Source organism: Hylaeus volcanicus, chromosome 6 (assembly GCF_026283585.1).
Source record: "Hylaeus volcanicus isolate JK05 chromosome 6, UHH_iyHylVolc1.0_haploid, whole genome shotgun sequence".
Lineage (NCBI taxonomy): Eukaryota > Metazoa > Arthropoda > Insecta > Hymenoptera > Colletidae > Hylaeus > Hylaeus volcanicus.
The window spans coordinates 4951986-4966757 of NC_071981.1; the positions used below are offsets into that span (position 1 = coordinate 4951986).

Consider the following 14772-nt stretch of genomic DNA (forward strand, 5'->3'; position numbering starts at 1 on the left):
GGAAAGATAATAATATTTCGTAAAATGTCTCCGACTCCTTTTCAGTTCGCGTGATTCCTTTTTCCAGATTTTCTCTTTCAGCTGAAATCTTCCTTGGCAATTCCTTTCTCGAATCCTTATATTTTTCCCATAGACATTCAATTCTTCCAGTTTTCGTCGTCGGTTTCACCGCGCCAAGAAATGCCAGGGGAACGGTCACAGGATAAAAGGAAATCCCGTGGAACTTGTGCCAGAACATCCACGGTACGGCTACTCCTCTGTATCTCTTTCGGTGGGGTTCACCGAAGAATTTCGGTCCTCCTTTGATAATAGGGATAGAAACTAGGAACTTGACTGCTATACTCGACCCAAAGGACAGAACTTCAAAACAAACTCGAGCGTGAATGTGGTTTTACCCCTCTATCTTTGCTCTAGTTCGACGTGAAACGATTCATTAAAATTAACAGTGATTCGAATCCATTCGAACTAATTACAATTAGATTTCACTTGGAAGTCCACTGAAAGAGAGACTGGGAACGATAAAGGTAGCATCCACACCTAAATGGTTTCATGTGTTAGGTCACTCACGTATAGTGAAACTGTGATCCCACCAATCGGTCCGGCAAAGGTAGGCCTTCAGATCGTCAGCAGTCCTGGCGACTATGACCACAGGTGGTGCCACTAAGGTGCGAATGCTCAGGAACACGCTGAATATCATCACTATAACACCCAATCGCTTCAGCAAACTGCCGTCAGTTATTTTCACAGCTTTCGCTGACTTCACTCTGAATATCACCGATATCCTGAAACAAAGAAAAATATACTGGGATGTAGACAATATTCAGAAGGAGGATAAGTTTGTGTGATAGATGAGGAATTGTATTTAATCTTGGATGGGCAACTGTGGAGTTCTCCACAAGTTACCGAAATTAGAAAATTTGGATTACAAATGGTTAAATACAAAAGGTAGCTTGTTCGACTTCCATTGGAAACCAACGAGGAAGATTTGGAGTTGACGAGGGTGGAGGGTTCTGGTCTTAAGACTGACTCATTGTGTAATCGAGGAAACAAGATCGACTTCGGCTGAGAGTTCCTCGAAACTCGACGAGAACTTCTTAAGCGACATTATGACTTTCCCGAGTTTGATTACGTAAATTCGGCTGTGCAACTCCTTCTCTAATAGGCGCATTGCTGAATGGACACTGAACCGATTACCAACGGATTACCATGGTCTGCCTGAGTGGGATGCCTCGCCAGGAAGAAGACTTTGTCGACTCTTTGACGCTCCCTTATTGGCACAACAAAGATTTGGGTCCAGAAGAGGATTTGTCCTGTCGAGATAGCTCTCTTAGAGTAGAAGCTGACGTCAGCCGCATGTCAAGTATCCTCGTATTTTGAAAGGTCAACGAAAGAGACAATCCTCAGTTCTTTGGACACCCTAGTCCAAAGGTTGCCACCCTTAGTTACATGAAAAAGTATCGACAGTACTATTTATTTTTGACGCTTCACAAATTTGCATTTCATCGTCAATTATTTCAGTGGACATTACGCAATGAGACTAAAATAAATCGAATGTTATGATTATTGTTATCAAAATGAAGTATTAGTATATGTTTCACGAAAAAAAATATGGTAAATAATGGTAAAAAGGGCAATTTCCATGAAACCACTATAGAATGGAGTGGCTGGTCTGCTTGAGCGAAAATGGTGTCTGGAGGAAAGGATTAATGCTCACTTTACAAAGGTCGTCAAAAATTCATATGTCGTTCTGCAGAACTGAGAGGCTGAGCATTGCTCCTGTGAGATTTCAATTTGAAGGATCGTATAAAGCTGCAACATGGGAATAACCCAAGCTTACTGCGGACAAAATTAGTTTGGAAGTCAGATAGCAGGTTCTTGCCAATGATAAAAGGTCAGGAAGTTCATTTGAACGGTGACACGAATGCCCTAGTCGAAAGTCCATTAATCATCGTCATCGATTCGCTCGTATTTTACTGTCGCGACAACATTTATTCACAAACTTTTGATTAACTAATTATCAGGATTGAAGATTGCGGGTTATTCGACAACTTTCCAATTCCTTTCGCAAGTGGTATACTCTTGGAATAATGAAACGTTTCTTCTTAATGAAATATGTAAATATTGAAAATTATATTCGAAGAAATATAGTTTCCTTAAATTCATCGGATAAAATTTATTTGCCTTGAGTTTATGAAAATTCAAATTAAATTATAATTGAACCAGCCATTGCTCTGAGTACATTTTAGCAATAATTCATTAAATTATTTTATAACTTAGAGAAATAGTTCAGACAACTTTTAATGGGAAAGTTCCGTCCCGAATATTTTACGAATTACACAGACATCGGAGGCATAGATGCGATAATAATTTAGCTTGAAATGTTTGGAAAGTATTTTCAGACGTAGCATGAAAAATTGTTCAACTTTTCATACAAATTTTCCGCCACGATTGTTAAATTAATTTCGACGAGTTCTCATCGTTTGGTTAGAATTGATTAAGCAGATGTGACACGAGACGGAGAAATAATTACCGTTCACGTCCGCGTTACCATAATTTATTCCTGTAACATTTGTTTCCACATTTGTTGAAATTCACCTTTATTTCTCAACCGATGATTAATATTTCATTCACAATCTAATGGTCGATTGCATTCTTTAATTAAATTACGGGATATGCTCTTAAATATGATTATGTCGATATCTTCGACCAGCGTTTCGCGGGAATTATCGTTTTAAATCATTTTATTATAAATAAACGTACAAACGGGGTGTACACAAGTGATTGTGAAGTTTTCATCGGGATCGGTGCAAACATTTGATATTTATAGTACAGTGTTGGTCATTTTTTATTTTTATTAAATTTACTTCTTTGTTATAATTCCCCCATTAGCCTGCATTTATTTGAAGGTGACGTTGTTCGAGAACGCTTATTTAGCTTTTGAGGGATGACTTTAGATTTGGTAACTTCATTAACACAGGTCCTGCTGTTATCTTATTTCCCAAGAATCTTGTACGTTTTAATTTAAAATTGTATTCATCCCTAGCTATGTCTCTTTCATTTTCTTTAGCTCTCCACTTTTAATCTGAATTGCTCCAAGTAAGGAGAATTATTGCCTCAGGGCTTAATAAAACTGAAAAATTATCAAAGTATTGAAAAATTCTGTTATATTATATGTTTTTCCAATATTCAACGTTTACATATATTGGAGAGGACGCGAACCACAAGAAGAATAATTATGCAGTAATTTTGTCAATTTATAATTTAAAGAAAGCCTCAATGTTAAGATTAAGGTTATTTCAAGTCACGAAAAATTCCATGAAAAATATTGTAGTTAAAATCTTTGACGTCACAGTAAATACTGTTACCTTTAACGATTATTTTACTTTGAATTTATTGTAAATCTTAAATCTAATTAGTCTTGGAAAATTTCATTTATGATTGCTTCCGACTCCCTTGTAGTGTTCACTAGGCTTTGTAAAAGTTGCCCGAGTTTCTTGAAAGTTGATTGTCGTCTGTTATTGTTACTCACCTCCAAGTTTTCAGCATAAGAGCGCCATAGGTTAGAGAAAATCCAATTTCTCTCAGCCAAACTCTCACGGTGCACGTTATAACGTTTGGACGGGGGTACATTACTATAGTCTGAAACAAAGAACATTGATTTCCTTCAACTATTTATAATTCACCGTCGACGAGTGAAATATGTTTATTGCGAACTCGATTCCCTTCGAACGGGTTCCCTTTACGTGGAATTGAATTTTCTTTGTCGCTGAATGCACAAGTGTCTCGTGACAAGTGAAATGACGCGAACATATAGCGAATATACCAGGAGTAAGAATTTAAATTCAGGAGAACCTCGTGAAACGCAGACAGAAATTTCATAAGAATTTAGGGAATGTTGTTATTATTAAAAATGATGTGGGTTTGACAATTAATATATTTGTGATCGTGTGCACTTATTTCTTATTTAAAACTTTCAATCAAACACAAATACCTAATGACAAGTGAAGTAGCACGAGTAACGAATATAGGAAGATTAAGAATTTACATTAAAAAATAACGCAGGCAGAAATTTCAATCAATTTCGTTTATGCATAGTTTGCTCATAAAAGCTGCTTACAGTGAATATATCCGAAATAAATGTATATATTCCAAAGAATTTTGTAAAATGCAGGCAAAAAATTTCACTTAATTTCATTTATGCATAAATGGTTTATAACGAATAAAATGGCATCCGTTTACTGAGGATGGATTAGTACATTTTTCGAAAAACTAGAAAAAAATAGAGACTGATGATACAAATGATACAAATTGTATGGTTATGAAAAAATGAAAAAAGATGTAAAAAAACACTTACTGTGCAATATATGAAAAATGCACCAACCACTATGACACGTAGAAGGACTGGACTCGCGGCTCTCACCACCTGCAACAACAAAGATTAAAGTTTCGTCAAAGTCATTGTCATATAAATATCAATATTCAAATTTGCATATAATGCAAATAAAAGGATAACATTTACACACCCTCAGACTTTACATGTAATTACTATCATCTTCAAAGGCTGTACCGAATGTTTCCAACTAAAGTTTTAGTCCTCTTCGGTATGTTAGTATCTAAATAATAACAATCTTATAATTAAGCAATTAAGACTAGAATATCTAACTGATATGCTGTACAATTTTTGTGAAACATTCGAGGGACGTTGAGAATCACTGATTTACTTTCACAAAAAGTCCCTGAGGGTTATCAACAATTTTTAATTATCCTCAAAGTTTTCCTCGGCTTTCTTCTCCCATTCTCTTCGTTCGTGATACAGTTTGCACAAGAAACAAACGCATTATCGAAACTCGAGGGCTGTTCGTTAAATAGGAAATCGGAACTTAGGCGATTGCATTCGTCACGTGGAGGATTCGCAGACGGTCTGAACTTTCTCTAAGGCAATGGAATCGTTATTCCAGAGTGTAGTCTTACAAAGGTAAAAGTTTTGCTGGTTTTTAACATTTAATATTATTGTAATGCAATTAATATGATAGTGGTATAAACATTTTCCGAATTTACCTCTCCTAAAAGTGTTTTTACAGCGGTTAACGCGAGTTTTAGAGACAAATTGACCCGGTTTCTGCAGTTTGTCACTTTAACATTCGTAACTGCCTGATTTTTAGCGTTTGATGTTGTTCGCCGGCATTTTGGCGCTTTTATCGATTGATTTTTTGTTCGAACAAGTGTTGTATGTACATTCTAGAACTGTAAACCATTAATGATACTCGATTATAAATATTTATCAAGTTAAATTTACCAAATTTTATTTTATTATTTATCATAAAGAGGATATTTCACATATATTTTTAACAACTAGAATACAATTTTTTACTAAATAGCTTTATGAAAGGAGTAATATTTTGATTACACAAGCGTTAATAATGTATAAAAAAATAATTAAAAATAGATTAAGAAAGAATCACAATCTAGATAAATTTTGTTCCCCGAGGACGTGAAACAGTAAAGCGCTTACGTATTATGTGTACAAAGACAACGAAGAGAAAGGAAGAGAAACATTCCCGCAAAATGAAAGGCTGAAAGAAACGTTTGGATAAAGACGACACGAGGTAATCGTTTAAATTTAGACACAAAAGAAGGTAATCCGTTCATTTAAATGACTACTAAAAAAAGAGAACGCAAACAGAAGAAAAAATTTAAATGAGTGTTGTACAAGAAGAAGAAAAAGAAGAAGAACAAGAAGAAAACAAGAACAAAATTCTGGAAGAATTCTCGAAGAAGTTTAATTAAAATCTGGAAGAAAAGCAATCACTTAAATAATTCGCGAAAAGCACGAAACGCGACGAGCGCTTATCATTTAATCCCTAGAATTTTCAATTAATTTATATTTTTCAGGGAGCATATTTCTTTATAATCACCTACATTTTCTCATTTAATTATACGGAGTAATGAAAGAAAACGAACACATATTGAGGTTGATATCAATAACATTATTTTTTATCTGACGTATTCATGTTCATATTTTGCATAATAAATAAAGTTATCGATTCAAATGAGTTTAAATTTGAAATTGTACAAGGTTTGAAATTGATGTTTTGGATAAGTAATCCTAAAGAAAATATTGAATATTAGCAATCGTTCGAGACTCCAACACTCCTCTCCCTAAAATCGAATGTGAACGGGGAGGTAGGGAATAATAGAATAATCCAGCGTTTCCACTTATTAATGGCTTTCAATAGAGAAAGTCTACAGCTGGAACAAAATCGATGCATCTCCCTTTGGCTTACTGAGAACAAACTGTTTGAACGGCCCCGCCGTTAAAGCCATCTTTCAACCCTCTAATGCCATCCCCCACAGGTTCCAGAACGTTTTGAAGGAGAAAGACGGTGCCGAGGGGTAACATTGGAAAAATAACAGAGCGTTCCCGTGTCGAGAAAGAAAATGCCTGCAGTTTGCACTGCGTAGCGCTGGTGTTGCCAAATGCATCGCTGCAAAAGCGCATACAAATCATCGAGGAGTGCATTGTGCACTCTGTGAACCGACGCAGCCTTTGTATTTCGATTCCATTCATGACGTGAGGACGATTTTCTCTCAGTGTTGAGCAAACGAGGAAACTTCATAATAGGTGACGATTTTTTCCCCCTTCTTTTTTATTGAGAAAAATTTTCCTTTTTTTCAAAAGAATGTCTGCGAAATTATTGGGAACATACAGTTGTCATATACAGTTGAATAAGAATTTGTTTTCAAACGATACCCTTTAATTCCTCGTCACTTTATGGAGGTGACATCTTTTTTAAGGGGTTTCTTTAAGGGGTTTCTTTAAGGGGTAGACAGTTTTACCAATGCTGAAACATCGGGTATGACTCAGTCCCCATTAGCGTCCAGTACACTCATATTTCCCAGGGGGTTTCCGGCAAAGAGAAATCCCGATGCAATGCGGATATATCGTCTCAATAAACGGAGCCAACTTACGCTCCTTTAATGAAGAATTCTCTTTTTTTAATCCCCACCAGCACCAGCTCAACAGGGCTTTAGGTATCGATAAGCTCGCTAGACTCCCTAATAACAATTTCCTAGCTCAATTGTTCTTTGGCCTTGAGAATGACGTGTATTGAGGAGAGAAACACATTAAACGTTTTTATGTTTATTAAATCTTAAATAAAAATTACACACTCCTGGTGAATCTTTCTAACGATTCAAATCTTGTTTCTCGTTTCCTGGAAAAACTTTTTAATCTTTCCTCGTCGATGGGAAAAAGCCGCATAGCATAATGTATCGGGATATACGGGTAAGATTAGAGGAAAAAGTTGCAACTGCGTCCAGCAGCTGCACTCATGCATCTGAAAGCAATAAAACAATTTCAGCAAGCCGCGGCGAGTAACTGGGTCGCCCTTTAAAAATAGAAATTCATTTCTTGTGGTTTTGACAGAATGATTAACGAGAAAACACGCGATAATGTGTTATTGCGTGCACCGCAACAATTGTTCGTATTCGCCTAACCTCTCTGATTATGCAGCCTAAGGATACCCAGATAGAATCAATTTTTGCATCGAAATTTACGAGTTCTGTTTGCAAGAAATATTCGTTCGTTCTCGGCTGACCTTGAATCGAGGAAAATGTATTTCAAACATGTTTCTCATATTTTCATCCGTAATCCCTGCGAATCAAAAGCGGGGAACGATTTAGCAACACACTTTTCTTAAGCAATAATAACCTGAATAAATGAATATTTTCTTGAGCTCAGTAAGGTGAAGATTAATTAATAATATGAAAATTGAAAATAATATTCATTGAATTTCACTGGAAACACGCAATAAAGAAGTAAATTCATTAATAAATTCATAATTAATATAAATAATAACGTTATTTAATTAAATTCCATGAAATATTGGAAGCTTCGCAATTTAATTAAAAAAAATATTCATTTACTTTCCTCTTGGAGGGCAACTTTGAATCGAGACCTTTCTACCAAACAACAAAGAGTTATTCGTGAATATTTTAGCGCGTGTCTTGAACTTTGTCAATTTTTCATTGGAGAAACAATAGAACCGAAACTTTAACGCTGCAAGTTCCTTTATAAGTTTCTCGATATTGCTGGCATTTCTAGGTAGGATTACAATTTCTAATCGTCTCGACTGACAGGAAAAATCGCTCGATGAGACAGCTCTCGTAGGGTGAAACTGGAAAAGTTTTATGAACTCGCTGAAGCCTGCAACGAGTTAAACTTGAAACAAACCGTTCCTTTCGGAAAGCATTCGCCAGACCAGAATGTTGCAATATCTTTGCATATTGAATAACCGAATTTATCACGATTGACAAGCATCCTGATGCCCATACCTCCAAAAATAATGGAATCGTTCAAAAACTTTTCTTTTGAAACAGTTGATATCTCGATACAAACATTTCTGACATATTAGGAATTTCTCAGGAAATTATTAGTCTTCCTATCATTGATTAATAACTCACTTGTTCTAACTTTCATAAAAAAAACTGTGATCCGTGGCAAAATGATGCTGGAAAATAATTTCCATTAGTCAGATCGAGTTTAATAATCACTTTTAAATCTTTCGTTTAAAATAGGATTGATACGGTTAGTAATCAATATCGTGTGGCCGTTGCCATCCATTTTCAATATTCAAACGGCTGCTACTGAAAATAAAATAAACTCGCAAGCAATTAACTAAAATACAATTAATCTTAATTGTTTTTCACCTATTTTTCAAGTATAAAATGATTGGAAATTGTAAAGTTGTGGAAGCTGCGCAGGTATTGTCGGTCCTGCAAACCTCGAATCGGTGAAACTCTTGAATTAAACTTCTGGGGATTAGCTTATAATCTGATTGCAGCAGCCTTTCTAAAACTCGATATTGATTTCATCAAACTTTCGCTAATAGCCAACTCTGAACGACAGTTCTCAGTGAACTGAGAATTTTCCATAAATATTACCGAAGTTATAAATTACTCAGTGCCATTTTATAATAGTTTCATGCAAATATTATTTCGTTTCCTAGCTGTTCAGAACGAAACGTCACAGCTCAGAATAAAGCGTTCATTACTGAAAAAGAAAACGCAATATTCGAATAAAGCATTGATTGGCCTCGTAGCAAAACTATCAAACACAACTTGTATACAAACCTCGATCAAATTTCAATATTATCGTAAAGTGGAAAACCAATTTAGACAGTTTTTCAATGAATGACACGAATAACCCGTTCGAAAAGTTGCTGAAAAGTGCTCCTAGTATTTAATTTCAAATTTCATTCACCGGTTATCATAGGGATCTAGAGTTGAGAGTTTCCTTGGGTGGCTCCGATTCATGAAAAGGAAACTCGGCGACACGGAAGGTGAAGTAGGGAATTAAAAATGATGTGCCTAAAGGAAACAAATCGTCGCAGAAAGAAGAAGGAAGAATATAAAGGAAAGTCTGGTGCAATGGGTGATAAAATGATATCCCAACGTACTAGTATGGGGCACATGTGTTTATACCAAACTTTGGGCACATGTGCCTTCAGTTTTATTGACAATTTGATCCTTACACGACTTCTAAGACAATTGTGCATAGACTACAGAGCCATGGAAACTCAAAGCATACGCATTCGAATGTTATATGTGTCAAGATTCAAGCACATGCGTTCCTATTTCACAAATACCAAGGTTTGAGCGCCGTGCCTTCGATTCCCTTGGCCTTTTAGTCCCTACACGATAAAATATAAAGAAAAACGTTGAGTAGGTTATTTATTTCCCGCATTGTAGCAAATCGCAAAGCTGATAGAACGGTTGCACAGTTAAGTAGCTCGACTTGTGACAAGAAAGCCTTTCATTGGGTTAATGATTTCCACTGTCTTCTTGTCTCGTGCGGAAGGACTAACCTCTTGATTTCTCAGTGACTGTTCTCCTCTGTAGTGCACGCGCGGTTGCTTTGCAGTTTCCGCCAACCGACTCATTCACTCTAAATACTAGCTCCCAACTGTAAATACTAGAGGCTCCCAGAGGATACCAGCTCTTATACATTCTTGCAACGCAAACAGTACGACTGTTGGAGCCTCGAAAATTCATTAGACTGCTGTTGCATTGTTAGGAAATAAACGGAATGGTCCTTAGGTGAATGATTTCATTTAAAAAATGTAATGTAATTTTTCTCAAGATCGAAGGAACAAGACGATGAAATTTAATAAAAATTCTTCTGGGAACAACTACCAACAAAGGAGGATCGACTTTTGCCATTTATCGTGCAAAAACTTGCCCTCTGTTTTCCAGTGGCCTCGCCGACCGTAAAACTGATTAAACAGAAACCGTTGAGTAACTTTCAGAAAATACCGAATTCAGAGTTTCGGTTATTCAGAAAAAGCCTTGTTACAGGGAATAACTTTCATCCTTCTTAAACGAAGCATCCTCGAAACTTTCGGAAATATCCAATATTATTTGTGTCTAGCTCGTTGAACTACACACCCTCGGTACTGATCTTCGTAGCTTGGACAAGCTTTCACCTTTACCTCGACGGGTGGAATTCATTAGTGGATAATCTGGCTAGGCAGTTTTCGTCATCCAGTCGAGAACTTAGGGAATGGGGGCTGGCATGCCACTGTTCAGTCGTATCTTATCGTTAACACGAATTTGAATATAGTACGACTGTTGGCAATAAGTTTCAAAAGAGACATACTAATAGCAAATTGACTAAAAACATTCATGTTTTAAGATAACACAAATTTCCTCATACAAGTGTAGAACTAATTGGTTACTAATACTCTTGTTTGTTATAGTCATACCCACAAGTGCGTACTGAAATCCTATATTATCATTATGGCAAATAACAATATTTACATTAGCACTATCAATAAATCTTATAATACTCATCATAATACCGATACCAATATCGATGGAATGAATTTTCTTCAGATTTGATAATTTGTCGCTGAGGATTTGTAGTATTCGAGAACAGTGTGAGATGACCTGTGTATGAGTAATATCTTGAGACATCATGACACTTGTTTTGTGTAAGCACCAATTGTATTCTTGCTTTGATAATACTGAGTACAGTAAACCCCAACGTCTGCGTCGTACCTATATGTCTCTTGTTATATGTACATACACTGCAACACGAATAATCGCCGTCACTGTTTACATTTCGCTACGCCAACGAGAATAGAATTTCAAAGAGGAAAAAGTCGAGTCGAAAGAGCTAATAATAAATTCTCTATTGTTTCCATTTGACAGAAAGCAAAACGAGATCCAATTTCACTCCAATCTTAACTTTCAAGGGGATGAAAAAATTCCAATGTTAGCGTTGAATGAGGTTTGACGTGCCACCCCCACGGACGGCAACTTCTCGAGTTACTTTAACACCTGTCGGACCGTTCAGGTTCTTTATTGATCGTGATCGGTCTTGATCGTGACTGGTTCGTCCGTCAGAGAGCAACCGACATTAATTAACTGAAAGCAAGTCGACTCGATGTTCGGAAGCATTTCTGACGGTTGGCAGAGTAATATTCTTCCGACCAAACGAAAGTCTCCTAGCGAGCAGCTCTGTTCTAAGCAGACAGACGGAAAATGAATCGTGCAATTTCGTTTTTGCGGCGTCGCCAGTTCTTCATTCTCCTATCCCAGTAATTACGGTGAAAATTGGTTAACGAACTTTGCCAGCTTTTGCCGCAGTTAAGGTCGCTTTAAATCTGCGTTCCTCAGTTGCGTTTCGTCGAAACCCTGTTAGATTTAGTTCCACGTGTCAGGGACATGTGGAGCATTTAACATTCCTACGCCGAAAGTTGTGTATTTATTTATCAACTTTTAAGATTGAAAATCTTTTTATTTTCGAACAGCCGAAATTTAATTTTCATTTCAAGATAACGTAAGAAAAATCGTCACTAACTCGTAGAATACGTACATTTGTTCTCCTTTAAAGTAAAGGAGAAAAATCGATTTTTGTTTGAAAAGTCCAAACAATGTGGACTTGATTTCTAGCCCATATAGATCTGTAAATACAATCGAGCTTTTAATCCTTTTTTTTTTATTGTACCCTCTGTTGTATTCCAGTTCAATAATTCTTGTGCAAGCGGATAAAACGTAAACTAGTTATCCATTGTTTCGTTCCAGCTAGAATTTATCAACGAGTTGGTAATTCGTTTCGCAACAATAAATAGTTCAAAATCAATTTTGAACAGTCCACTCTACTTACTGTATTCAATAATCGTGAACGGACACAGTTTGTAAGTTTTATCTATATTTTCGATGTGAAATTTATTACTAAAAATTGCATTTCATTTGTCACGTTTACGAATTTATACATATATAAAAATCTTGGAATATTTCATTTGAAGGTTGTGGTTCGCGGTGGACAAAATTTCTTTCTATATCGTGGTATTGTTATTTATGATCCAACTTTCTTATATTTCATAACGTTGAAAAAATATGAAAATTTTAAAAGCTGATTTGTTATCCCGTCAGAGTGTGTTTTTCTGAGAAATAAACATTGTTCATACGTTTGCGCGAGGAAAGAGATATCCATTTGTATCTTCAGTGATAACAGAAAGTTGAAAAGCGTTGAATGGCCAGAAGCGTGACGATTCAGGTCAACAAATACCAAAATGGTGGACGGTTAAATACCAAGTTTAATGGAAGAGAATTGCGAGGGCGAACACCAGCTACCCCCCGCTTCGGGTCTGTTGACGATCAGAGTGATAATGAGACCGCATATGCGACGCGTACGATGCCCATTAACGTAACAAGTCGCCACAGTTGTGACGGTTACTATCCCGGAAATGATTACATTCGAGGGCCGAATCACGTGGACAATTGTGCAGACTGCCTAGAAACGCGAACGCGTGCCAAACCGCCTGGAATTTGGTCTTGAAAATTCTGCCAGTTGGGGCGTTAGGCTCGTTCGCATCAGCAGCTGTGCAGATGCCAACAGACGCAGAAATTCCCTTACCCAAGCGCTACGTGTATCGTTCGCTTGCAATTCTATACAATTATCGTGCCTTGTTGAGTTATTTAGAAATTGTGATAAATTGAACGATAAATGATGATAAATTAAAACTCTCTATGCCCAATGAAAGTCACTTATTTTTTGACTCGACACACCAGAGACCTCCCTTACAATTACAGGCGCGAGTACCTGGAAGAATCTGCCCGCTGTTTTATAGAGGTCGAAGACAGGATCGATTTTAACCCAGACCGCTTGAACTCTCTCAGCCAATCGAACGCGTCAGCTGCTTGGAAGTAGCTCTTCTCGACTGGTTAACGAAGCTTGCGCCATTAAACTGACCTTTCCTAGCGGCCAAGAGAAATACACCGTCCAGCAAAGGGTTAATCTATTCATTGCAACGGGCAAACAGCAATAAATTGCCCCGGTCTAGCCGTGGCGTCCTGAATATCGCGTCTACCTCGTTAGACCACGAGGGAAGATGCGAATATTACACTTCATCCCGCTCGTAAACGTAGACGCACATATTACGCTCGTTCTCGTAAACAGGTTTAACCTTTTCGGTGTTAAAGGCGCATATAAACGTTCCCCAATATCCATCGGTACATTCAAAAGGCGTGCGTACATCGCGTGTATAAATCGCTGATAAAATTTATTCGCTCCAATAAATTCGGTGTTATATTCGTAGAGATATATGTAGGTTCAATCTGACGTTTAGGACGATTGCTACAATGCTGACAGGGAAGTAAATATCCTAAGCTTCGAAAATTTACAGTAGATAGAACTGTTGACTTGCCCCCGTAGACGAGTTGCTTTTTCAAAAGCAGATCAAGGGAAGATGTGTGTCAACAATATCCAGAGGGGTGCGTAATAAGCTGCGGGGGTAGAAATGCGTTCAAATTGCGACTCCCATTAGTGGAAAACGCAATGTGGCGACAAGCGAAAGTAGGAAGTGCTGCTGGAAACATTTATATGCTTAAACTGTTATATATTGCCTGGATACATGGCTTCCAGCCAACTCCTACATGGACATGTTTATTCTCTTCACGTTTCTACGCGGTGGACTCCATTGTACGTGCGTACAACTTGTGGGTTTTAGTAGCGGCTTGGGACGTCGAGGATTACAATTTATTCGCAGCAATATCAAACAGAAGGAGGGGAAGACTTTTCCTAAATTTGTCCGTGCTCGCCAAACGATGATTACGGGCGAATTAGGTTAAATAAAAGGCAGCGTGTTCCATCGTGAACTTTTTTCGTTTGGATACTGATTTAAACTTGGAGTAAATCCCATTAGTTCCATTATCTTTTATTTGATGAAGGATATCCTGATACATCTAAACCCAAGTTTGTTCACGAGCAATTTTTGCTTCGATTGAAAACGAAATTTATAGCGCACGTCCTCTTTTCTGCCCCTTTCATCTCTAATATCGGCAATTACCTGGCACTGTGAGACTCTTGTTAGTCTTTACGACCCCATAAAGCATGAGGAAATTGTATTTTTCACATCGATAAATAAGATTTCCACTTGAAAGAGAACGAAAATCATTTTTCTGAGATCCCAGACAAGAAATGGCGGATACGCCCTCTAAATGCATCCGATATATAAAGTGAAATTTCACAAATTGAAGCTTCGAAATATCCAATATGGTTCTGGGATAGCCCAGTAATAGTGTTCGATATTAGCTTGTCCCTAATTTACTCCCCGTTTGCGGCTTGGAAACCGCAGAATGCAATTCCACAATTTCCTAATCTTTGAATTTTCCCATTAGCCACGTACGCTGTCCGTCGAACGAATGAACAGACATGCACACGAATCAGCTTCGATCTGAAATCCTACTTGTTGCATTTAACTCAGC

The 14772-nt window shown here is 37.2% G+C and overlaps 1 protein-coding gene across 1 annotated transcript in view; it reads right to left on the reverse strand.

The window, feature by feature from the left end:
* The window catches only part of LOC128879061 (probable G-protein coupled receptor CG31760), a 73632-nt gene that overhangs the window by 16779 nt on the left and 42081 nt on the right, over positions 1-14772 (reverse strand). Inside the window, exons 6-8 of the mRNA XM_054127876.1 lie at positions 4355-4423; positions 3530-3639; positions 568-782 (exon numbers count right to left, since the gene is read on the reverse strand). Of these exons, the coding sequence (XP_053983851.1) occupies positions 568-782; positions 3530-3639; positions 4355-4423 (394 nt within the window). The remainder of the gene's footprint in view (positions 1-567; positions 783-3529; positions 3640-4354; positions 4424-14772) is intronic.